This window comes from Mus caroli, unplaced genomic scaffold, assembly GCF_978045245.1.
Source record: "Mus caroli unplaced genomic scaffold, Mus_caroli_1 scaffold_11, whole genome shotgun sequence".
NCBI classification, from domain to species: domain Eukaryota; kingdom Metazoa; phylum Chordata; class Mammalia; order Rodentia; family Muridae; genus Mus; species Mus caroli.
Window position 1 is genome coordinate 113,692,737 of NW_028227266.1, and position 26,703 is coordinate 113,719,439.

General features: G+C 49.9%; 1 protein-coding gene across 1 annotated transcript; it reads right to left on the reverse strand.

Annotated features, from left to right (window-relative positions):
* Cmtm7 (CKLF like MARVEL transmembrane domain containing 7) lies at window positions 1-25,237 on the reverse strand. The gene is made up of 5 exons (XM_021172858.3): window positions 24,908-25,237; window positions 6,598-6,771; window positions 5,245-5,343; window positions 2,052-2,133; window positions 1-504 (listed from the first exon to the last, which is right to left on the reverse strand). The coding sequence occupies exons 1-5, from the start codon at window positions 25,040-25,042 to the stop codon at window positions 491-493; spliced, it is 504 nt and encodes a 167-aa protein (XP_021028517.1). The 5' UTR covers window positions 25,043-25,237; the 3' UTR covers window positions 1-490.
* Between the last annotated feature and the right edge of the window lie 1,466 nt (window positions 25,238-26,703).

Below are 26,703 nucleotides of genomic sequence, written 5' to 3' on the forward strand. Positions count from 1 at the left end.
TGCAATTGACATTTTATTAAAAACTATGCACCTCCCCACCCCCACCCACACCCACAGTGACAAAGGCAGAGATAGGGGCAGGAGACAGGATGGCCACATAGTGTTTCTTCTGACTCTTCACTTAGAGACGCTTCAAGACCAGATTGACAGGCCAGATAAATTAGCGTCTGCGGCCTCTGTGAGGACTCTAGGTGGTCTCGGTCCTGAGGGTATGAAGAAAGGCGTGTCTATGCAGGCAGATCCACAAGTCTCTCTACTGTGCTCAGAGCAGTCCTTGGTACCTGAGTGGTGCTAACAGCCCAGAATGGAGGGATGTTCTCTGCAGCAGACTGTGGAAGGAGGCTGTAGATGCCCAGGAGCCCAGTATCCTGGCAAAGCAGGGAAGGCACAGGCCTTGTCGCCTGAAGAGTCCACAGCCATGCCCAGGGTCCTCCTGGGGCAAGTGTACATCCTACAGATCCTTTGGAGGGGACCAGAGGCTGTGGCCTCATCAGGCAGATGCATCTTGGGAGAGAAATGGAGAGTTAGGTTACCTTTCTGGGAATTGAACCCCCTCAGAAGCCATGGGCTCCAAATTGTGTGTGTGTGTGTGTGTGTGTGTGTGCCTGTGGTTTTGTTTGACAGGATTGTAAAGTATATACTCTGATTGTCTTGACCTGAAGGTCTGCCCACTTTAGCCTCCCACAGTTGCGATCACAAGCATGCACCACAAACCTCGTGTTTTTACAGATTTTAATGAACACAGCATGCATGCATCATTGTGGTGGTGCATACTTGTAAACCTAGAATTTGAGAAGCGGAGGCAAAAGGACTGCCACAAACTCAAAGGCAGTCTGGGCTACACAGGTAGACACTGGCTAACCCACACCCCTCCCCTCAAGAAAACTTAAGGGTAAAAAGCTTCAAGGATGTGTATCAGGGTTCACGATAATTATAATGTGTGAGTATTCATTAGAGAAACATTTAGTAACAAAGCACTCAGCAGAGCCAAAACTCTAAAACTGAGTAGGATCCCACCCCTGAAAAATAAGAGAAAGATAACGTCTGACACATTAGACACTGGAGGGAGAAAAAGGCAGGTATGGGTCTGTGTTTTGAGGCATGGTTTCACCTTGTAGCCTGCTATGTAGACCAGGCTAGCCTCAAACTCACAGAGATCCACCTGCCTCCGCTTTGCTTCCCAAGTGCTGGGATTAGAGGTGCGTGCCACCATACCCTTCCCTGGTTTTCTTTTCTTTTTAAATTTTTTTTAAAAAAGGTTTATTTAATGTATAATATGAGTATAGTGTAGTTGTCTTCAGACACACCAGAAGAGGGCACCAGATTCCATTACAGATGGTTATGAGCCATCATGTGGTTGCTGGGAATTGAACTGAGATCTCTGGAAGAGCAGTCAGTGCTCTTAACCACTGAGCCATCTCTCCAGACCCCGCCCCCCCTCCCCCCAACCCCCGGTTTCTTTATGTCAGCCTATTTGCATGTTTTGTTTTCTTTTCCAGAGAGGAAGTCCTGGGAAGAAGATCCCCAGCACAGTTTCTGAGTGCTGGACTTGCTGCCAAATGGGTAAACCTCAGGCGCCTGCAGCGGGAAGTCTGCAGCTTCCAACTTACTCCAGCCCTCATCATGAGACTTTGCTTAAGAAAAAAAAGCAAAACCACGAAAACTGCCTGCGTTTTTGTAAGAGTTCTGAGTTTTATTATTGTCACAGAAAGCTTATTTCAAGAAATGCTTGTGTGTGTGTGTGTGTATATATATATATATATATATACACACACACACACAAGCATTTATATATATATATATATATATATACCTCCCAGCACGTGGGAGGCAGCGGGGGAAGGAGCAAGAGTCCAAAGTCACGCTTGGTTATACACAGAGTATCCCAGGGCATTTCCCTGGGCATTTAGAGATGGGTAGGAGGGCAGGCCTTAGGTCCTGCCCTTCCTCCTTCTGTCCCCTGCCCTCTCGCTCCACTCCAGGCCCATGCTGCTGAGCCAGGCACAAGCCCTCCACCTCACGGGCCCTGCATTCTCATGATCCAAACTTACCTGAAGACTGGGTTATACAGGTGATCTTGTAGGACAGCCACAAGCTCGCTAGGCAGAGGAAGCTGGCCAGGAACCCAAAGATCTGCAGCGGGAAGAAAAGGAAGCTCACAGCCACAGGGCCATCTCTTAGATTTTCTTCTCTGTTCCAGGAAGGAGGCCGGGGAGCCATGTGACCTAGCCACCTAGTCCCCTAGTTGCAGAGGGGAAGTTGAGAGAGAGGCAGCCTCTGGTGGGCATGGTCAGGCCCAGCAGCCAGGTCTCTGGGTCTCTGGCATTGTCCTTATCAATTTAGGTGACTCCAAGGCTTGGGTTTATATTTACAACATAGCTGGGGCCAAGCCACTGGGTCTCCATGATCCAGGACCAATAAAAATGTGAAAGTTGGTACTGTACATTCTAATTTGAACCTAAGAATTGTAACATTCAAAAGACTGATTATAAGGTTAGCATCGTTGGGTCTCATTGATAATGTTCTTCTCGCCTCTGTCAGCTTTATAGCCATGTAAGAGCCAAGAACTGAGGCCTCGGAGTTCAGCTTTGTCTGTGTGTATTTAAATGGTCACAGTAAAAATAAGTTGAGGCTATGGTCCTCCCTTCCCAGGGTCCATCCAGTGACAGGCTTGAAGAGCCTTGACCTTGACCTGACAGGCTTCTCAGAGACGGTTGAGAGAGAGTAATCTTGCCTCCCGTGTATTGGGAACCATGAGACTGGTGGCCCAGTACCCTCCTTGTAACACAGTCTAGTGTTGGTTGAGTAATTACATAACCTGCCAGGTTTCTAAGCCTTCAGGAACCCGACTCCGTGAATTTAGAACTCCCCCAAGGCAAGGATGTGCCCTATCCTGACCCGCCCTGCCCAGCCCCTCCAGTTTCACAGCTAAACCAGGAGAGGGACTGGAAGCCACCTCCTCTGCTTAAGACCCCAGCACAACAGGGCCATGTACAGGGCCTGCCCCTGCGCAGTGGGCTTCAGGACTCATGCTCTGCTAGATTGCTAGTATTGACACTGGACAGGTGTGATCTAGGAGCAGCCAGACTAAAGGGTAGATTTCCAGTAAAGTTGGGTAGTCTTTTCAAGCCCAGCTCCTGGTTTATAGGGTCTCGGCTGTCCCCAGCAACCCATACCCCAAAGCCTTTCCTTGGTTCTCTTTATACAGATTGTCTGAGCCACATAATTAGCTGATCAGAACCAGGCCTTGCCTCCCATTGTCTGTTCTACACCATTAGCACAATACTACAGCCCAGTCCCCAACTGTCTCTACTGCATAATTGAACAGCTTATTATTACATCCATACAGAATGCTAGTCTGGACCACAGTGCCTTGTTTGTTTGCTAATTGTCACATGGACCCTGTCATGAACAGGGACCTCATTTTTCTGTTATTTTCCTGGCTTCCCTGTGGTGTGATAAATGTTAGCCACTGGGGCTCAGGATCTTGGGCCGGCACAGTTTATGTGTGACCTGATTATGAAACCCAATGGGAATCTCTTTGTGTGTGCCCTGAACACAGTGTGTGTGTGGGGGGGGGGGGCAGAGGGGTGTGTGTGTGTGTGTGTGTGTGTGTGTGTAAGTGCTCATTCCTGGACCCTCCTCCCATCATGCAGCATTCACTCACTGTTGACAGGCAGGTGCCAACCTGTAGGTGTCAGTCACCTGTCTCCTCAGAGGTCGCATGGAGCACGAGGGGCACTGTGGAAGGTGCACTGGGCCAGCATTCTTTACAGGCTTGGCCACACCTCTGCAGGGATACTGGGTCCCCACACTGTGGCCCTTCAGAGCAGTCAGTCTGTCTAAGGGAAATTCCAGGGGCAAACCCCTGACAGGCCACGGTCTGGAGAATTCTGGTGATATTTGTAAGTGAAACTGACACAGTCCTTGAAACTAATTTTAAAAGTCTTAGCTCAGGGGGTAGAATGCTTGCTTGGCGTGCACCACCATGTCCTGGGTTCTATCCCCAGCACCTCACAAACCAGATGTGGTGCTGTGCGCCTGAGATCCTAGCACTGGCGAGCTGCAGTCAGGGCAATCGCAAGTTGAAGGTCATCTTTGGCTACTTACTAAGTTGGAGGCCAACCCCGAACCACAAGACACCAGGCCTTAAAACAAACACAAAAAAACTTCTGGCCCGCGTGTCTATAGCAAATCAGTAATGGACTAACAGCCACTCAGATATGAAGTTACCAAAATCATCATCAGAACAGAGTCTGTCTGAGGGGAGTTCCAGGGGCATATATCATAAGTCACAAGACTCTATGGACCTTTTAATAATGTTTCAACGATGTGACCATATATGTACCTGTGTATTCATACTTGGAATGTATGCATGGATACCCACATGCTAGCTAGCTGTACATGGTTACTGGTGGGACCCTGGGATCATTTTTACCTCTGAAAGGGTTATAGGTGCCCTGTCTGGGTCTGAATGCTGTTAAAACTAAAAATGGAGCCTGGGTGAAGCTCAGTTGGTGGAGGGCCTGCCCACTGTGGAATCAGCTCTCCACTGCATTAAACTGAGCATGGATGGAGCACACCTATTGTCTCAGGACGGGGAGGTAGAGGCTGGAGGAACAGAAGTTCAAGGTTATCTTCAGCTACATAAAGCATTTGAGGTCAGCCTAGGCTACATAAAGTTCTGTCTTTTTTTTTTTTTTTTTTTTTTAAGGAACTTGAGCAGAGCGGTGCATTCCTACAAGCCAAACACTCAGGAGGACGCAGATGCACGGGGTTCTCTATAAGTGTAAGGCCAGCCTGGGCTATGTAGTACATTCTAGGCCAGCCTAGGCTACCCAGCAAGACCCCAGAGAAAAGAAAAGGACTCATGATAGACATCACTGGTTGATCTCTAGAAGCAAAAGAGATCCCCAGTACTTCTCTGCAGTGGAAAGCCAGCCATGAGTAGATACTCAGAGTAGGCATGGGGATGGAGACTCTTCCACCCGGATTTAAGCACTGGCTATGAGGGATACAGGTCCGGACTACCATAGCTGTTTAGGTTTGTCAAGAACCCTTAAGTCTGCTTTCCTGGACTCTCTAACATGAGCCCAAGGGTTGGGCTCTTTGGAGAGAGTAGCTGGCTGGATTGAGGTAGGTATGAGTTTTAAGAAGAGAGGCTCCCAAATCAACCCCTTTCCTGGCTTCCCTCAGGAAGCCAGGGCCATCTGAAACCCGAATTGGTCGCTAAAAACATCTTACCGCTCCGGCTACCAGGCCACTCTGGTTGTAACTCTTGGAGGCTATCACTATGGAGGCGATGAGGAGAAGCAGCGTGCCGATTAAATAGTGCAGCAGTTCCTGGAGGCCGGGTGAGAAAAGAGAAGGTGTGGGTGGAGCTTGCACTGTGTGGGTGGAGCTCGCTCCATGTGGGTGGAGCTCGCTCTGCTCTTCTGCAGCACGCCGCCTTGGTGTGGAGAGGAGAGGCAGAGACAGCTCTCCCTCGGAACTCTTGGGACGACCTGTGTGTGTCTCACAGGCAAGCAGTGTAGAAAGCTGGGCCAGGAGGAGCCACATCAGAGAACAGGATTCTGGGAAAGCAAATGGAAGGAGACAGAGACAGGCTTCTCGGATGAGCAGAGCTATTCCCTAAGAACTGCCTGGTTCTTAGATCAGTTTGTAGAGTTTTCCCTCTGGTCCTGTGTTTAATCCAGTATAAACCAAAACAGAACGGAACAAACTACAGCAGAATGCCCTGAAAAGCTAAAAGCTGAAACCACCAAGTCTAACACCTTTAAAAAAATAAAAGCACTCAACAGATTAATCTTTCAATCTGATGAGGGCTCTCTATAAAAACATACCCAGCCTCATATTCAGGAGGGAAGATACAATGCTTCCCTTCAGTGCTCACAGAAAAAGCCGTGACACCTGCTCCTGCCACTTCTATCCAACATCCGACCACTCTGTTTGGCTAATTCTGTATAAGGCAAGGCAATCAGATGGAAGGCATGTAGACTAGTCAGGAAGAAGTGAGCTGTTGGTATTTGCAGATGGTATGATTTGGTACATAGTGGATCCTAAGGAATCCACTACATCTCTGTTAGAATCGACAGAGAGCCTTTATGCTCAGGTAGAGATCACAGTACAAATTAAGTGCATTTGCCAGGTGTGATAGCACACACGATCTCTCTGAGTTCAAGGCCAGCCTGGTTTACACAGTAAGACACTGCCTTCGAAACAGAGCCCTTCTGATTTATCTTCTCAGCCTCTGCCAGTGTGTTTCAGCCACTGAGTGTCACCATTCAACTCTCCCAACCGTGTACCCAGTGGCATAATCATCACCATCTTCACCAGCTCCGTCCTGCAAGGTTTGCCCTCCAACGCTCCACACACAACAGATAAATGCTGAGAGGAGCCCCGGGCCTCTGACCCTGGGAAGGGAGCTTGAGAAACCCCCGGGAAGCAGGCAGAGATGTCTGTGGAAGCACCAGAGAGCCGGTCGGGGGCGAAGCAGCTGAACCGAAGGCTGGAGATGTGGAATGGGCAGCCAAGAACAAACAAGTGGCCACGTCCCAATTCCTGCATTCCGACAGTGGGGCCGAGCCTCCCTCTTACCGACAGGGGCCAGCTGATGCAGGTGAGCACACGGTAGAAGCGGAAGAGGTGCACCAGGTAAAAGATGAGGATCATTATCAGGTCGCACATGGTGACGACTTCGAAGAAGCTGTGGGCGCCATAGTCGATCGGAACGGAGCTTCGCACACAGATGAAGGCAATCAGCAGGGTGACCTGTGGCAGATATGGAGATGTTGGCACATGTCTGCCTGGGCACCCAGGAGGAGGGGGCAAACGGGAAACCAGCTGAGCTGTCCCTGCGATGTGCTGCAACAATCCAAGTTATTCCCACGCTAATTGGCTGGAGGGTTTGAAGGTACCTGCAGGGGGCGCCAGGGCTGCATGTTAGCTAAAAATAATAGTTGGCTGCTTCCGACTGCAAAGGGAGTAACTCATCCATTGTCCTTACCAGTGAGTGCACACTGAGTTATTATTGACTGGCATGTGGCATACATGACCCAGCTGAAGCACTGAAGAACTCTGCCAGGTGACAAAAGTCATCCTTTGTTTCATATAGGGAAACTGAGGTATGCAGAGTTAATTAGTCCATCTTGTAGGCAGTAACATACATATTTAAATCAGTGTCCATGCACGTGTGCATGTGTGTGTGTGTATGTATGTGCATGTGTGCATGTGTGTATATGTGTGTGTATGTATACATGTATATGTATGTGTGCATGCATGTGTGTATGTGTATGTGTGCATGTGTGTATATATGTGTGTATATGTATACATGTATATACATGCATGTGTGTATACTCATGTGTGGAGGTCAGAGGTAGACATTTCATATCCGTTAAGCCAGGATTTCCCACTGAACTTAAAGCTCCCGATTCGAGACTGGCAGGCAGTAAGTCCCAGGGGCTACATGTACATGCCGGCTTTTTTACACGGCTTCCAGGGATCCAAACTCAGGCCCTCCTGCTTGCCTGGCAAGCACTGGACTGAATGAGCCATCTCCTCAGCCCTTGCCCTGCTGTGTGTGCCCTTCTTCAGGAAAAGCCTGCTCTGAGAGAATCGAACTTTCTCAGGAGTCAGTGTGGACCAACTCCCTGGCCCAGGAATAGGCACTTTTAAGGGATTTGGTTTTATTCTTTTTTTTTTTTTTCTAGACAGGGTTTCTCTGTGTAGCCCTGGTTGTTTTGGAACTCACTTTGTAGACCAGGCTGGCCTTGAACTCAGAAATCTGCCTGCCTCTGCCTCCCAAGTGCTGGGACTAAAGGCGTGCACTACCACTGGCCTGGCAAGGGATTTGTTTTTAATTATGTGTGGGCTGGTACTTGAAGAAGCCAAGAGCATCAGATCCCCTGGAGCTGGAGTTGGTGATGATTGTGGGCCAGCCACCTGACATGGGGCTGAGAACCAGACTTGAGTTGTCTGATAGAGAGTAATCAGTGCTCTTAACTGCAGAGCCATCTCTCCAGCCCTGGAGCAGGTACGTTTAAAACAGGTTCTGGTCTCTGTGGTGGTGCACGCCTTTAATCTTTTTTGTTTGTTTGTTTTGTTTTGTTTTTTGTTGTTTTTGGTTTTTCTAGACAGGGTTTGCCTTTAATCTTTTAACTCAGGAGACAGACAGATCTCTACGAGTTCAAGGCTGACTGGGTCTACACAGCAAACTCCAAGCCAGCCAGAGCTATATAGTGACATCCTGTCTCATAAATAAATAAATAAATAAATTAATTAATTAATAAAACAATTGCGCGCGCGCACACACACACACACCCATGCTTGGCATGTTTTAAAAGTAACGCATGAGTTGTTCTGGGTTTTATGTTTTGACTCTTTGCTTGAAAAGCCGAGCTCTGGGGCTGGAGAGATGGCTCAGTGGTTAAGAGCACTGACTGCTCTTCCGAAGGTCCTGAGTTCAAATCCCAGCAACCACATGGTGGCTCACAACCATCCGTAATGAGATCTGACGCCCTCTTCTGGTGCATCTGAAGACAGCTACAGTGTACTTATTTACAATAATAAATAAATCTTTAAAAAAAAGAAAGAGAAGAAAAGCCGAGCTCTTTCAAAGGACAATGATGGGTACATGCCAGGAGACACCTGCACCCACCTTAAAATGTCTCTTGGCCAGAGCCACCACTGGGCTGGGCTTAGCTGAACTGAAAACCTTAGCTACAGAAAACCTTGTCCTGAGGGTGACATGACAGCCCTGTGTAGGGGACCATTGGAACAGCTTGGTAAATCCCCTCCTCTAAGCCACAGCCCTGGGTGGGTGAGAGTCCTGAGCCACCTGCTGCCTGGAGGCCAGGCCTATAGAGCTGAGCTCTGCTGCAGGCCAATGACAGCCACTGGTGACAGCCACTGGTGACATTCAGGAGCAGGAGGAAGACATGTCAGCCTCCAGCATCCTCCAGACTTCCGTGGATGCTTCCACTGGAGACGTGGGATTTAGTACCAAGTACTCTGTACCTTGCACTTCATGACCTTAAATGTGACCTCTCCTTGAGCTAGTGAGATGGTTCAGTGGGTAAAGGTGACTGCTGCCAAGCCTGACAACCTGAGCTCAGTCCCTTGGACCCACATGGTAGAAAGAGAGAACGTCTGGCCTCCACATGCATGCACATGCATGTATAACATGTGCACACAACATACATACATACATACATACTGAGTAAGTAAAGAGCCACAAGGAAAGGCTGGTGGTCCTGGGTTTGCTCTAACTGCAGTTCACCTCACTTTTCTGTTTTTCCCTTGAGACGAAGAAGGTCTCATGTAGCCCAGGCTGACCTCACCAAGTAGCCAAGGATGACCTTGAACTGATCCTCCTGCCTTCACTTCCAGTGCTCTGGGATTGCAGGCTGGCACCACCATGCCTGTTTTATGCAGTGCTAGGGATTGAACCCAGAACTTGTTGCGTGCCAGCTAAACACTCTAGAGGCTGAGCTATATCCTGCTCTGGGATAGTGCAAAGCCATTCTGATTACCCCGCTAAAGGCCGCCCAGATCAGGGGACATCAGCCAGCCCTGATTCATAGGAGCACAGGCTCATGACATGCAGGGCTGTCCCGAGAGCCCTGTCCAGCCAGCAGTAAGTACTTACTGGGTGTCATTCGGATTTATAACTATTTGTTACACAGCAGAGCTGACTGATATGTCGATTTTCAGAACTAGCTTAACTTCAAGGCCAGTCTACCCTTGCCTTGAGGGTGGGAACAAGAACACATTTATTTAATAGTTACTCATTGAGTACGCATGATATCCCCAGTTCCAATCTTTTTTTTTGGGGGGGGGGAGGTTGGAGACAGGGTTTCTCTGTGTAGCCCTGGCTGTCCTGAAACTCACTCTGTAGACCAGGCTGGCCTCAAACTCAGAAATCTGCCTGCCTCTGCCTCCCGAGAGCTGGGATTAAAGACGTGCGCCACCACGCCTGGCTCACCCCCAGTTCCAATCTTTGTCATCCATGACATAAGATTACGCTGGAGCTAAGCATGGTGGCCTGTGCCCTTAATCTCAGCATAGGTAGAGGCAAAAGGATTGCTTTATGTTCAAGGCCAGTCAGTGCTACAGAGTGAGCCAAAACTAAAGCCAAACCAACCAACCAACCAATCAAACAAACGAAAACCACGTAGGAGCTGGGGTGTAGTTTGGTTGGCAGAGTGCATGCTAATTCTCACAAGACCCTAGGTTCAATCCTCAACACTTCCTAAAACCAGGCATGGTGGTATAAGCCTAGTTCCAGCCAGCCCTGGGGAGGTGGAGGGGCGAGATCAAGGTTACTGAGTTCGAGACCAGCCGGAGACTCCATCTCAAAAACATCAGCTGATGAGCTGCACTTGCGTGCAGGCCTATGATGGACGTCTACTCCAGAACCTGTGGAAGAAGTGGGAAAAGAGAACAGACCCCACTTGCTTGTCTACTGACCTCCCAAACGTGAACTGTGGGACACGTGCACACACACACACACACACACACACACGATAATGATAACATTTCAAAAACCACACACCAAAAAGGCCACACTGGTTTCCATTTTGCCAGGGAGCTTGCTCAGGAAGCGTGGTGGACAAATTGCACGCAGCGGAGTGGCTGGTGCTGCGGCAGTATGGTGGGACAATAAATCCTCAGAGATTCTGAGAGGCTAGTCAGTCCCTGTAAGACGCCTGGCATCCAGCCTTGGGCAAGTGCCAGAAGTGTGTGCCCGCTGAGCCCCACAATGAGGCTGCAGGCTGCCTTGATTAAAAACTGAAGCAGCCTGGAGCCAAGCCTGTGCTAGCCTGAGGAGAGGAAATTGTCCGGGATGAAAAATGACCAAGCAGGTACACCGGAACTGTGACAGGCCAGTGGCCCGGAGAACAGACGGAAAGCCACTATTGTTACATGTGTGGTCACCCACCGTGGAGACCAGAAGAGGAGCCTGAAACTGGGGGCAGGGGCTGGAGGCTGGCAAGAGGTTTTAAAGGCTGGAGGCTCTGACTGCCAAGCCTGAGGACCCGAGTCTGATTGCCGGGTCCCACATAGAATCCTTCCTATAACAGTGTGTGTGTGTGTGTGTGTGTGTGTGTGTGAGAGAGAGAGAGAGAGAGAGAGAGACACCCAGGTGTGGGGAGGGCAGCAAGGGCCCCCCTCAAGGCCTTCAGGTGTTTTCAGGGACTCTGCTGTGCACAGTGATGGAGAAAGCTCCTTGAGTACACAAACTCAATTCCATGTGACAGGCCACAACAGCACCTCCCCGCCCCCACCCCCTCAGATTCCTCTGAGCTTTTACAACAGTTTCAAATTGAGTCCAGATCCTCCCCCAAACCAAGCACCAATGACTTTGACTCAGGCCTCCCCACCTCAATCCGGCAGACAGCCTGGTTCATCGGAGGGGCAGCTTCTGTCCTCTCTGCCCTTAGCTTATACAGGCCTGCTCAGGAGCAGGAAGCCTATAAGGATCCCTTACAGGAAAGCAAGATGGGTCTGGGATCTGAGTACTGTGCCCAGGCACAGTGGAAGGTGGCCCTCTTGGCCCTTGTCTGGGTTCTTCTCACTGGAGAGTTCTGTGCAAACAAAGGCCTCCCTTCAGTGAGATCCCCACTCCCTTGGTCTCTACTTTATTAAAAATAACCTGGGAAGGCTGACCCTGGCTAGCCCACATGCTCCCTTCACCGGCCTGCAGGGTCACTCTGAGGCTGCCTGGTCGCTGTCAAAGCCTCTGGGGAAAAAGACAAAGAAGGCTTTTCAGTCTCCACAGGCAGCCTTGCCCCTGGCCTGGGAGCCCTGGGAGGAAGCGGGGTGGTCAGTCCTCAGTAACGCTTGCACTCATCCACCTAGAAGTGCACATCTCAGGTGAACCGGACACAAGCCAACAGTCTTCAGGGTGACCGCTGGCGGAGAGCTCCGTCCGTCCGTAAAAGGGCCAGTCGAGGTGGCCATGAACCTTGCTACCAGGAGCAAAGGGTTCCTTCTAAGCCCCGCCCCATCCCCTCCACCCCCACAAGGCAGGACCGAGAAACAGGTTAAAAACTAAAAAAAGTTTTTTTTGTTTTTTTTGTTTTTTTTTTAAATCATAGCCCAGAAAGGGAAAAGGACTGATTGTTCATATGCAAACTGTTCATATGTTCTCAGAAGGAATGGCGGTATGCTACGGAGCTCCTGTCCCTGTACATCAGACCTGCAACACAGAAGAAATGGGAACACAGGACGTCTCGGGAATGCACCATGGCTGGTTTAATAGTTTCAAATGATTTCAATGGACACACCAGAGACACAGACACAAGGAGCAGGCAGCCTAAGTTCCGGTCAACCGATGCAGAAAAAACCGACGGCAAAAACTTTAATATCCAGCTATGATAAGTGACAAAGCAAAGAAACCTCCGCGTAAGCTAGGATCTGAGGGACTAATCTAACTTGGTAACTGTGGTACAACCCACAGCTACCTGTGCGCTCGGTGGTGAGAAACTGTAGGCTTGCCCCTCAGGACAGGGGAGGGTATCATCGTAACAAGGAAAAGATGTCCTCTCTCACCGCCCAGAACCGACTGTCTGAAGCTGTAATAAGGTAAGAAACAGGAGTGAGGTGGGAAAGACTGAAAAGGCAAGCACAGCGTTCTATTATAAACAACACGCTCACGTCTGCAGAGAATCCAGTGGAACTCAAAAAGAAGGTTCTGGCCAGGCGCGGTGGCGCATGCCTTTAATCCCAGCACTTGGAGACAGAGGCAGGCAAATTTCTGAGTTCGAGGCCAGCCTGGTCTACAGAGTGAGTACCAGGACAGCCAGGGCTATACAGAGAAACCCTGTCTCAAAAAAAAAAAGGTTTTGTTTTGGGATGAATCCAATAGTTCAGGTGGCAGAGCTACTCACAAGAGTCACTGTATTCCTTCCTATATGTGAGCAACAAAAATTGAATTTGCACATTAAAAACAAGGACCACTTCTTTTTTTCTTTTTTTTTTTTTCGAGACAGGGTTTTTCTGTGTAGCCTTGGCTGTCCTCGAACTCAGAAATCTACCTGCCTCTGCCTCCCGAGTGCTGGGATTAAAGGCGTGTGCCACCGAGCCTGGCTAGGACCACTTCTAACAGCAGCAACTAGAGAGATATTTGATGAAAATATCACTGCATTGTCTGTAAGTGATTCTCCCCAGAACGGATAAATCCAGTTCATTAGAATCTGAGTTGAGACCCAGCAATCCAGCATTTTAGCGGGGGGGGGGGGGGGGGGGGGGGAGGTGAGGTGTGGGGCGGAGGTAGATATTGACAAACTGACTCTAAAATTTCTATGGGAAGGTAATGTAGGAATAATCTGGGTTCTGCAGATGAACACTATCCGGTTTGAAGGCTGACTGCAAAGTCAGTGGTAACTAAGGGAGTGTGAACTGGGCTGAAGCAGAGACACGTGTGTGGTCATGTGAAGAGAAGAGACTCCCCGGGACACAGTCAACTGATGTTTGATTGGACAGAAGTATACGGTGAGAGGCTGGGGAGATGGCTCAGTCAGAGAAGTGCGTGCTACACAGCTGCCAGGACCTGAGATCCGTCCGCAGCATCCGTGCATACCTCTGATCCCAGTGCTGACGAGGTGGCATCCCAGCCAGTCAGTCTAGCAGAATTAGTGAGATCCAGGCACACTCAAAAAACCCCTGCCCCAGAAAATAATACGGTGGGGCCACCTGTGACGGTGGCACACCTTTAACCCCAACCCTGGGAGGCAGACACAGACAGATCTCTGTGAGTTTGAGGCCAGCCTGGTCTACATAGTTTCAGGCTACCTAGTGAGACCCTGTCTTAAACTAACTGGGTGGAGAGAGATGGGAGGCGTTTATACTGACCTCTTCTGTAAGTAACACTACAACAAAAGGGAATTTAATGACAAAAAGACTGGACAGAGAATGTAGGTCAGTTGGCACAAAGCCCCAGGTCCTTGTTCCGCCTTCATTGCCACATAAACCAAGTGGGATGGTGCACACCTCTAATTCAAAAAGCTTCTAGATTGAGGAAGAGACCTGACCACTCTTATTCAGTCATGAGACCACGTGTGAGCATGTGACCCTGGGGCCCCAGAGCAGAAGGACGTTAGTGGGTTGTGGTGAAGCCTGAGTAAGACAAGGCTCTCAAGTAACATTGTCAGTGCTTTGACTTCCTGTGAGTGACGGGACTATCTGTCACTCACTCTCAACTGGTTCAAAGAGAAGGCTAGCCCTGTGGCCCATCTCTAGAGGCAGGCTAGGAGTATAGATGCATGCTCCTGGGTCCTGGGGATTAGAGCTCCTGTCTCCAGGCAAGTGCCCTTATTCACTGAGTCATCTCCCCAGGCCTGTAGCTCATCTTTTTTTTTTTTTTTTTTTTTGTAATTAATTTATTTATGTTATGAATGTGAGTACACTGGAGCTGTTTTCAGACACACCAGAAGAGGCCATCAGATCCCATTACTGATGGTTGTAAGCCACCATGTAGTTGCTGGGAATTGAACTCAGGACCTCTGGAAACTGCTCTCTGGTGTTCTCTTTCTTCTTGGGTTCTCAGCAGCCATCTCAAGGTGCAGCTTTCTTGGCAAAGACCATAATGTGCTCCAAGAGGGCTGAGAGAGAACAGCCATTCAGAGGGGCTAAGAGGCTGGCCATAGCTGCTGGCAGGCTTATTCTGGGAACGAGGGAAGCCCACCCAGGAGAGCACATTAGATGTCAACGGCGGCGTATAGTGTTGACGCTGTTCCGAATCTGGCCGCACTGCAAGCCTTTACTGGGCTGCGTGAGTCTCTTGTGGCTTCTCTAACACATGATCCCTAGTAGATGTCGATTCCCTTGTAGTTCTGGAAGCCAGCAATCAGAAATCTGTATCCCTGGGCAGAAATGAAGATGGAGGAACCTTATTCTCTGTGGACTCCAGCCCAACATTCTTTTCCTCCTTCAGCTCTTGTGACACCATGGCTCCCAGCTATGCTAACACACACCCGTACACACACACGAACACACACACACACACACATCCTCTTCTATTTCTTTTTCCCTTACACTGAGTTTAAGTAGGGTTACTTCCTGAAGCACAGGCAACTTACCAGGGGCTACACCACTGAGGAAAATCTCTCCTTTCCCCCTTTCAGAAATAAAATCTGATGGCTCATTTTCAGCCGCGGTCCTGCTACAAATGAACGGCAAACACTAGGTCTTGCTAATGATGACGAGTCCAGCTATTCCTTCCCACCAAACTCTGCTAAATTATCCCACCCCATCTGAACTAGAAGTTTAGAGTGGAAAATTACAGCTAGGCTTGCCTGCTGACGTGTGAGAAGCCACTGCATGTCTCAGAACAGCTGTCACCACGGAGGGTGGCCTTGTGGGACCTCATCAGGACCCGTGTGCTGTCTTAATTACCTCCCTAATTTTTAAAATTTATTTTATTCATATGAGTGCTTTCCTTGCATGCACATCTGGGCACCACACCATACCTGGTGCCTGAGGAGGTAGCAGGCCTCCGTGTGGGTGCTGGGAATTGAACTTGGCTCCTTTGCAAGAACAACAGGTGCTCTTTATCACCGAGACAGCCCTTCAGCCCAGTTCCTTTTATACCCAGGCAAAAGCAACTTATAAAAGAAAGCATTTTGCTGAGGGTGTGCTTGCAGTCTCAGAGGGTGAGTCTATGACCGTCATGGCTGGAAGCATGACAGCAGACAGGCAGGCATGATACTGAAACAGTAGCTGAGACCCTACATAGTGAGACAGCAACCACAAGGCACAGAGCGAGCCAACTGGAATGGTGTGGGCTTCTGAAACCTCAAAGCCCACCCTTAGTGACACACCTCCTCCAACAAGGCCACACCCCCTAATCCTTCCCCAACAGTTCCATCAACTGGGCACCAAGCCTTCAAATACATGAATCTACACGGGCCATTCTCATTCAGACCACCACATGTGTCTTGCCCCAGATTTCTTTTCTCTGCCCAAAGTGTCATGCAGTGAACAGGACACCCTGACCAAGAAGCCTTGGAAAAACAGTGTCATCCCTAGGGATGGTGGGACAAGGTACAGAGGGAGCAGGATTGGATTGTCAGCCCCAGGCCAGCTGCGGCAACACAGTGAGGAAAAACACACTTTTCCTCAAAAGCAAAACCAGCACTGCGCTACAGACATGCCATGTGCCAACTGCAACAGCGGGAGGAACGGGGGGTCAGTCCCCACTCTGGCAGTCATATCCTGTACTCCAGGACACATTTGTTCTGTCCTAAGGATGTCACAAGGAGTTAAAGATGATGTCGTGAAGGGGCTGGAGAGGTGACTCAGTTGGCACAGTGCTCGCTGCATAAGCCTGAGGGGCAGAGTTTGATCCTTAGCACCCGTATAAAGAAGCCGGGAGTGGCCGTCCATACTTCCCAGGGTTGGGGAGATGCGGACAGGTTCCTGGGACACACTTGGCAAGTGAACTCCAGGTTCAGATAGAGAACCTGTCTTAAAAGGTGAACGGTGGCCGGGCAGGGGTGGCACATGCACTCGGGAGGCAGAGGCAGAAGGATATCTGAGTTCGAGGCCAGCCTGGTCTACAGAGAGAGTTCTAGGACAGTCAGGGCTACACAGAGAAACCCTGTCTCCTAAATAAATAATAAATAAATAAGTAAAATGTGGACACTGACTAAGGACACCTGAGGTTCTTATATGCATATGCATACATATACACCTTGTTGGTACACACACACACACACAGATTCAGTTATTGCTATTACTCTAGCATTGTTGAAACAGGAAAAGGCTGTTGAAATAATTTTCTTCCCCATCGATTTTATTTTTCACTCAGTAAATATTGATCCCCATCCCTCCTGCTCTTATTTTAAATTGGAGTTGGGAAACACACACACACACCAAAAAACCAACACAGCTCTTTCAGAGGACAACAGAATGTAACATGGGAAGTCCTGAGGGCATCTGCAGCTGCAGCTTTGGGTCCAGAGGAACACTAGGGAAGACAGCAGACAAGCCAAGATCGCAGACAGGGACATGCAGCAGGTGTGTGTAGCCACAGAGCATCAGATTCAGCCAGATGTGTCCAACTTGTAGCCAGGGGCCACCTGTGCCCCAGGATAGCTATGAACATGGCTTGACACAGACTATCTACTTAAAACATCGTTTAGACTGATGTGTGTGTGTGTGTATGTGTGTGTATGTGTGTGTGTGTGTGAGAGAGAGAGAGTGTGAGAGAGAGAGAGAGAGAGAGAGAGAGACTCAGTTGTGCGTTTTTCTGGTGTGAACTTACTGTGTGGTAGTGTCTGCCACAGTGTGAAGACTGGACACACTGGCAGAGCCTCTGTGGGAAAGAGACAGACAGGAGGCAGCTCTAGTGGCTTCCACAGAACACAGCAGGGAATGCACCTCCCTGCTCAAATGCCTTGGGTTCCTTCTATCCACCAGGGCATCTCTCTCGCAGCTAGGGATGCTGCTATGAGCTCATCCCTCCATACCCTCTGTGCTGGCTGCACTCAGCACCTCTCACCTCCGGGATGGCAGGAGGTACTTACAAATGATGCCCCATTCCCCTATCCTAGGCCATCCACCAGTGCCAGGAAGTCCACCTTCACTCAGGATGCACTTACATAAGACTGTGTCTCCTTGAGGTACCCCAAGGCTGTGTCTGTCACGTTGTGCAGGCCTGGGGGAGCCTGATCACCATACACAAAAGCTGCAGGCTTGGTGAGAAAAAGTGCCTTGGTGGGCCCTGGTCAGGTTTGAGTGCAGGGGCAGAATTCAATAGGTTTTGTTTTGGTTTTTAACATGGGGAAAGTCATAATTATCTCAATGCTTGTTTATCCAAAGAGAAAGGGAAAGAGGAAACCTAAACAGCCGGGGAGATAGAGAGATAGCTCAGTGGTTAAGAACACCCACTGCTCTTCCAGAGGACTTAGGTTCAGAGCCAAGCATCCACAAGCTCACAGCTGCCCGTAGCCTGTAACTCCAGTTTCAGGGGATCTGAGGTCTCGTGGTGGTGCACTTAACTCATGCAGGCACTCACGCGTACACAAACATAAAAAACAAAACAAAACAAAAAAAAATCTAAAAAGACTCACACAGTCAGGGGCTGGGGAAGACTGCTCCCGTTCAGTTGGTAAGGCAAAGAGTGCCCACAGAGTCTTATGCTTGTAATCTCGAATTCTGGAGGTGGAGGAAGGAGGGTCAAAAGGTCAAGCTTATATTTAGGTACATAGCAAGCTTGAGGCTTGATACAAGAAACCCTGTCTCAAAAAAAAAAAAAAAAAAAAAAAAAAGCTTAGGTTTGGGATTCTGACTTGGCCCAAATCCAAGTGTCTCAGTCATGGCTGCCAGGCCAAGGATGGATGATGTAGCTCCTGGCCTTGCTACTCATCCGTAAACAAGGGCATGGGACATAACCTCCTGAGGCAGTGAGAGTTTAGCAAGGAAACAGGAGGAAGCACCCAGCTCACCAGCCCAGCATCAGTTACCGGCTGCATTTCTACAGTGAAGTGGTGAAAAGCTTTCGTTTGTGTTGCTTCTTCCTAAGCAAGATGGGGGTCCCAGCTAGCTGCTCAGGGAGGTGGGAATGAAAGCCCTGAGGTCCTGCTGCAGGTTCTCATCTCCCCTGCTTCCTGTCTTCCCATCCATCTCCGTGGGAAGAAAGGACTTCTCCCGAGTCTCATGGCTGTCCTTCCAGAGCCCCAGAAAACACTTACCCTCAGGCCTCAGCCTTGCTAACTGCCAGCTTGAGCTGGGGATGTGCTGTCTGGTGGAGGCTGGGCCTCAGCACCTACAGATACCCCACAAGGAGTGGAGTAGGGTGAACAGGCAGGATCTGTCACTTCTGGGAGTCCCTCAGGCTCCCAGCTGGGTCCAGGCTCTGTAGAGCCCAGAATGCCTTTGCTGGCCTGTGAGAGATGCAGGGACTGTAGCCAGCCAGTGAGCAGCCAGGCTGGTGACAGGGCAAAGTGGCTGCTGGCAGGTCAGACGGGGCAGCCAGGGTGGAGGTTGGCCAGAGGCACAGGCGGTAGGCAGATGGCAGGGAGGAAACAGGCAGGAAACCAGGGCAGGGAGAGACAGAGAGAGAGAATCTGAAGGGTTACTCTGTTCTTGGGTGCCGCTCCCAGCACGGCAGGAGGGAGCGGGACGTCTCTGGGACCCACTACATTGTTTAAAAACAAAACAAAATCTGTGGGCGTGTTGGCACCTAAGAGGTCCAACCGCTGGCACCATAGGGACCCCACACCTTTCCCCCTATTCAGCCCTGTGGCCTGGTGCACCCTCCTTTTCTAGGAGGTGTTATTTCACCTCTGGTTGTGGTTCCCAGCACAGCATCAGCTAGCTCTTCCAGGGGACATGACATCTCCTACTTGTGGGGCTCTGCCTTCTAGAACTTTCCACAGTCATCGTCAACATTAATTAAATACAGAAACATTTCAAAGCATGACCGACTAGCCAGTCGCTGTTCCTTTTTCCAGAATGCCAGGCACCAAATTCATGATTAAAATTATGGTTACTATTCTACTTGGCACCTTGAAATCTGTGGACAAGCCATTAATGTGTAGGCACTGAAAAATCTCCAGGCCAGAAGTACAGATCAGGTTTGGATGTGTGTGTGCACATGCACATGTGAGTTCATGGGGATACACACACACACACACACACACACAAAATAAATAATATTTTAAAAGTGAACTTGAAGGGGAGGCAGTGGAGGCTGTAACATGAATCACGGTGCCTCCATGCCTGGCTGCAAACCACACTGCAGCTGGGCCTGCTGGGGCATCCTGTGATCTCAGCACTCTGATGGTAGAAGCAAGAGGATCGTGAGTTCAAGGCCATCCTCAGCTATATCGTGAGTTTGAGGTTAGTCTAGGTCTAGGTGCTTGAGAGGCTGCCTTGGGGCCAAGGGGCGGAGTTGGTAGAGGACTTGCCCCTCACTCCATCACGGACTTGATTTAAACCTCCATCGATCATGTAAAAAGCCAGGCACAGTGACAAGCACGCGTAACCCCAGCACTGGGGAGGTGGGCCAGCCCTCTAGTTTAATCGGCAAGCTATCGGTCCCAGTGTGGGACCCTGGCTCAGAAAACAAGGTTGGACAGCTAAGGACAGGTTCCTAATGACACTGGAGGCTGACTTCTGGTCTACACACACACACACACACACACACACACACACACACACTCCTGCACACATAAACACCCGGGAACAAACATACGCAGCCAAACAGTCCACAGATTTAAAAGCCACACAGCAAGTTACATTCAGTAAGCCAGAAAGAAGCCAGCACCTTCTAGTTTTGTTGTAAAACACCAAAACTATATGTATCTTCTACAAAATCCCAAGAAGTTTCTCTTACTGCTAATGTTAGAGGAGAGAGAATAGGGGAGTACTTTCTTCTTTGTGCTTTGGATGGCCTGCACAATGAACAAATCACTTTTACTAGGAAGAATAAAACACACGCAACAGACAGATGTGAGATGCCAGATGTGGGTGCTGGGAATTGAACTGGAGACCTCGGGAGGAGCAGCCAGTGCTCTTAACTACCAAGCCATCTCTCCAAGCCTTAACTACCAAGCCTCTCTCTTGTTATCAATTTTTAAAATTTGCTTTAGCCTTCAGCAGAAAGCTTCCTGTCCTCAGGTCAGGAGTGGGTTAGGAGGGGGCAGAACCTCGGCAACGCGTTTCTTTGCTGCCTTTTGGTCTCTGTATCTCTGGAGGTGGAAAACGAGGTCTCACACTTGGAGAAGGTCTGAGTAGACCTTTAACTATTACAACAAAAGATTCGAGGGATGTTACCCTATATTTATTTATTTTTCTTTTTTTCCAGACAGTCTATGTAGCCTTGGCTGGCCTGGAGCTTGCTATGTAGACCAGGCTGGCCTTGAACTCTGAGATCCACAAGTTGGAAGCACTGAAGTTCAAGGTATGTAAGCCCCAGGCCTTCCTCCTTTAGGCAGGGTCTGCTTTAGTCCAGTCTGGTCTTGGACTCTGTGCAGTCATGCATGACCTTGAACCTCTGATCCTCCTGCCTCCACCTCCTGAGCAGCGAGGATTCCAGGTCTGCACACCACTCACTCCTAGTTCACAGAACCACAAAGCTAACCATTTGTTCCCTTTCGGCTCTGGCTGGCCCCATGGAGGACACCCAGTTGATGCCAGAAGACTGGCCCATCAGCCTGCACTCTGTGAGGCTCGGCAGGCTGTGGGTGTCCCTGAAATGCAGCCCTGCTTCCCATACCTGGAGGCTGTCCAAAGTGTTCTTTGCTCCCCCAAAACTGCCTCTGTAAGGTTTTTCTCTTTTTTAAATGGCTGAGTCTTAACTCCCATCTCAAGTGTGAAGTCCAGCGGCTCTTAGTAGCCTCTCAACGGTTGTCTAACCATCAACCGCAACTTTTAACCGTTTCAGTCACCACCCCAAACCTCACACCCACCAACAGCCACTTCCAACTTCCTTCCGCCAGTGCCCCGGCGCAGCCCTGAGCAGTCGCTGATTTTCGTCCGTGTCTATGAATTTGCCTATTTTCAATAATACTTCATCAGGCCAGAATCATAGAACATGATCTTTTGATGAGTGGCTTTCCCCTCCCTCTTAGCACTGTGTTTCCAAAGCTCACATACAGTACCATAACTCAGTATCCTTCCCCATTTTTTTCTGTATAATAACTCATCAAATGTGGCACTTTTTGTTTCTGTTATTAATTCATGCAGCGTTTGGTGGGTTGTCTGTGGTTTCTAGTTTCTGGGTATTGTGAACAATGAAAATGAATATATCTGTGTACGTATATTTTCCCTTCTCCCGGGCTAGCAGAAGTGCTGGTCCTGTAGCTCCTATTTTATGTGCCTGAGTGTGTGTGTGTGGTGTGTGTGTATGTGTGTATGTATATGTGTGGGGTGTGTGTGTGTATGTATGGTGTGTGTATATGTGTGTTGTGTGTGTGTTGTATGTGCGTATGTATAGTGTGTGTATATGTGTGTGTGTGTGTTTGTGTGTGTAGGGGCGCAGACTCAGGTCTCCATGCTTATGTGATATAACTCCTAAGCTAGTGCAGGCTGTCCCTACAATGGCTGCATCATTTCCCCGCTTCCATCTTCAGAGAGCATCCCAGAGTTCCAGCCTCTTTACTCCTTTTGCCCCCAAGCCACTTGTCATCTGTCCCTTTGATTATCATCACTGTCATGTGTGTGACCTTGCCTCACCACAGTTTAGATTTCTCTGGATCATTAGCAAGTTCAGACTCTGCCAGAATTGTGTGTTCTGGGGATGCAAGGAGCAGATACCTGTGAAAACCAGACTTGGGCTGCTGCCACTGGCAGTGTGGCTTTAGGTGCTCATACTGCCTTAAGGCAGTTTCCTTACTAGTCAAAGACACAGCTCTCTCCATCCCTTAAAAACATTTAGTGAGATGATGCAGTCAAGGTGTGGAGTATGCAGTTCCCTGTGCATTGTTAAGAGCAATACATGGCTTTAAAAAAAAAAAAAAAAAAAAAAAAAGGAGAGGCAGCACAGGCCTTCAATCCCAGCATGCAGGAGGCAGAGGCAGGCAGACCTCTTAGTTCAAGGCCAAGCCTGGTCTACAGAGGTGTTTCAGAACAGTCAGACAGAGAAACCCTGTTTGGATAAAAAAAAAAAAACCAAACAAATGAACAAAAAGACACCTCAAAGTCAAGAACAGCAACCTGACTTTTGACTACTGAGGAAGATGGAGTGTGAGGACACAGCTGCAGGAATCCGGCCTGGAGAAGAGGCGCGCCAAGGTTCCCATGTAGCCCAGGCTGGCCTGGAATTAAGTAGATGAGAATAACTGTGAACCGGAGTCTCCTACCTCTACCACCTGCGTTCTGAGATTAAAGGCAGGATCCACTACCATACCCAATATATAGGTTGCACAACTGAGCATGGGGCTCTTCTGATCCAGCACTCTAGCAATGGAGCTACAGCCATTAGCAATGAAGCAAAGCCATTGCTTTGGCCTTGGCCGTTCTTAGTTTTAAATTATGTATGTATATCTGTGTGTGAGTAGGTGCATGTGAGTGCAGGTGCCAGAGGGAGTCAAAGGCATCAGATCTCCCTGGAGTTATAGAGTCACCAGAAGTGGGTGCTGGGAATTGAACTTGGGACCTCAGGAATAGCAGTACAAAGTCTTAACCACTGAGCCATCTTTCCAACCCCAACCTTTCCGGTTCTTAAGGTAATATGTTGAAAATTCTCTTGGTCAGAACAAGCTAAAAACACTTCACAGAACCAGAGGTCTGTATGTCACTGAGCTATGGGCAAATTGGGATTGTGACCCCTGAAGGGCGCTCACAGCGCATCTGCTTCTGATCACCCTCAACAGATAAGCAGAGGATTCTGACAGTCAGATCCCAGTCAGAGTTGCGGGGCAGAGCAGGAGCCAGCCAGGGCCAAGCAGGCAGCCTCACTCCCAGGACTTGGTCATCTTTCTACGGGGTTTTAACTGGAGCATGCAGAGAGGCGGCGGGCCCATGAAGTCATGATTAAAATCCATGCTCACTGATTTTGGACAAGCTCTATATCACTGTCATCCAAAGCACACAATATCCCTGTTCCTCAGACTCACGGACCAGCATTAATGCTTCTCATCGCCATTAATTTTGTGTACCCAAGTCACAGCCCAGCAAGGGCATTCATTCCCTTCCCATCGGCTTCCCTTATGGATCAAGGCAGAGGCCTGATCCAAATCTCTGCCGCGGACCTCATCTCCGCATGGGCGTAAGACTATAAAGTCTCTCTGACTCCAACCATCCTTTAATGATCAAAGAGGTGGCCTCTCGGGCTTTTATTTGGCTGATCAAAGCCCGTAACCTGGGTCCCACACACCATCCACTCAAATCCAAGACTGCTTAGCACCAGACCTTTTTTGTTCCGTATTAAAACTGCCTGTGTCCCAATCTTGGTCCATTTAGGCACCCTTCTCAGGAGAGGCGGGAACGTCTTCCTTTCGGCAGGGAATGCCAGCCACCTTTCTACACTCTAGGCATCCAAAATAACGGTTATGGAAGGCACAAAGCTCTGGCCCTGTACCAGCCCCTGGGGGGTGGGGGGCTGCTCCAGCTTCGCTGGCAGGTCCCAGCTTCCGGGTCTGTGACCTTGCACTGGGGTCCCTACATCTCTCCGCAGCTTTCTACAAACCACCACTCCCCTCTCCACCCATGATAAGTAGGGAACTCAAACGGCCCAGCCCAGTTTCAAAACACGCCACACAAACAGAAAAGGTATTGTAGACAAGACATTTGCAAAGAGGTTGAAAAACAAAAACAGGAGGGAAAAAGAAGGGTGGGTAGAGAGCGAACAGGATCAGGCCTGGCAACTTCTGGTCGGGCCAGAAGCTTTTGTGCAGCTCTGGTCACACTAACAGCCGGCTGCTCGCCCTGCCCTGCCTGGCTCCAAGCGAGCACCAGAAGCCCCCTAGCCACAGGCCTGCCTAGTTAACCTAGTTAACTAGTTCTGCCTTCTGAGGCGCCTCGGAAGGCTGACAGGGCGCAGGGGACCTGGCGATGGTCTGGAAGGCGGCGCTTCTCCCGATCCCCAGCAGAGATTCGAAAGTCAAACCGAGCCCTCTTGACGCCGAGCCCTCCCCTCTCCGGCGGGAGCCCGTGCGCGGCCTGGGGATGGCTGGGGATAGCAGGAGACTCTCCCTCCCCCAGCCCGGGTGCGAGACGTGCGGCCTGGAGAAGAGGAAGGAAGACGAGGAGGAACTCGCACCCCGGGTTTCGGTGGGGAAGCGAGCTGGGCCCCGTAGGGAGGCAGCTGGAGAAGCGAGGGGGCCAGGGATCCTGTCGGCTGTTCCCGGAACTTTCTAGGGGGACATTGGGGGCATCAAAGGGGCGCGCGGTGCTCCCAAGGTCCGGGCCAGGTGCAGCCCCGTGTACGGGTCCCCAGGCTCCACTCCACTCTTCTTACCATCTGCGCCACTTTGAACAGGGCGCCATGGGTGAGCGGGTACACCCTGTCCAGCAGTCCCTCCGAGGGCTGGCCTGGCCCCAGCGCGCCGCCGCTGCTGCACGTGGTCCGGACGAGCCCCGATCCATGCGACATCGCGCGACCCAGCCCGGGCTGGCCGCCTCCGAGGCCCCGGGACCTCTGGCCGGTGAAGCTGGGACGGGACGGGGCGGAGCCTCAGGGGCGGAGCGCACGGCTCCCTCTTCCCAGCTGCGGCCGGACCCGGAGAGGACTCGGGAGCAGAAGCCCCGCAAGCCCCTGCCCTCCAGACACGCGGAAGTTGGACTGGCGTGGGCAGGAAACCGGACGCCTGGGGCCCTGGCCTCTCCCAGGAGCGCACCGCCCAGGTCACAGCTGGTGATGAGCCTCCAGGGATTTTTTGTGTGGGTGCGGCTGCTACTAGGTACTGACACGAGTAGGGGGAAATGCCCTGAGCATACCGTGCTGCGCTGTTCATTTTTGCTTCTGTGTGTGTGCACGGGGCACACACCTGTGCCACCATCACCTATAGCAATAAAAACAGGTCCATCACCTCAGGACCTCCCCTCCCACCATTCTGCTTTCTTTCTTATTTGTTTGTTGTTGTTGGGGTTTTTTTTCTTGCCTTTTTTCTTTCTTTCTAAAAACATACTCTCTTTTGCCAGAGTTGGGTAGCACTTATTTTTAATTCCAGCACTAGGGAGGCAGAGGCAGGAGAATCTCTGTGAGCTCGAGGTTAACCTAGTCTACATAGTGAGCTCCAGGACAGCCAGGACTACACAGAGAGATCCTGCCTCAAAAACAAACAAACAATCCAGACTCTCACTGTGTACCGCTGGCTAACCTGGAACTCCTGTATAAACCCAGCTAGCCTCAAACTCGCAGGTATTCTCCTGCCTCTGCTTCCCGGGTGCTGGAATGATACCGTACCCAACCGAGGTGACTCTAGGCACTGTCAAGTCGACAGTTAAAGCTAATCAGGACACCACTCTGAGCATCGTAGTACATCTTCTTACGTGTGTGTGTATGTGTGAGTGTATGAGTGTGTGTATGTGTGTGTGTATGCTTGTGTAAGTGTGTGTGTATGCGTGTGTGAGTGTGTATGTGTGTGTGTACAGAGGCCAGTGGAGGATGTCTAGTGTCCTGCTCCGTCACTCTGTCTGCCTTACTCTTCCGTGAAGAGAGAGAGACTCATCTTTCTCAGGACTGAGAAAATGTCTGATAAAAGCAGCCTAAGAAAAGAGGAGAGATTCTTTTGTCTCATGATGGAATGTTTTCTTTTCTTTTTCTGGTCTGTTATTGGACCTGGGGTGAATAGAAGTTTGTTTGTCTCAGTGTTAGAAGTCAAACAACACCAGGTTAGTCCTAATTCATGCTCCCTGCCCACATACAGGGTTTCTCTGTATATTCCTGGCTGTCCTGGAACTCACTCTGGAATCCAGGCTGGCCTCAAACTCAGAGATCTGTCTGCCTCTGCCTCCCCAGTGCTGGGGTTAAAAGCATGCGCCACCACTGCCTAAGACTGTTTTTTTTTTTTTTTTAAATAGATTCTTTGATTTTTTTTTCTACTTAATGAATTTATTTTATGTGTATGGGTGTTCTGCCCACATCTATCTCTGTGCGCCATGTGTGTGCCGGGTGCCTGCAGAAGCCAGAAGAAATTACAAAACTGGAGTTACAGACAGTTTTAAGTTGCCATGTGCAGGCTGGGAATTGAACTTGGGTCCTCTGGAAGAGCAGCTGGTGCTCTTAATCAATGAGCCATCTCTCCAGTCCAA

Coding starts and splice junctions, on each gene's coding strand:
- Cmtm7 (XM_021172858.3), bottom strand. CDS start 25,042: ATGTCGCATGGATCGGGGCTCGTCCGGACCACGTGCAGCAGCGGCGGC. Junction 5,344..6,597: donor GCATCAGCTGGCCCCTGTCG/GTAAGAGGGAGG, acceptor CCCGGCCTCCAG/GAACTGCTGCACTATTTAAT. Junction 2,134..5,244: donor GTGGCCTGGTAGCCGGAGCG/GTAAGATGTTTT, acceptor TTCCCGCTGCAG/ATCTTTGGGTTCCTGGCCAG.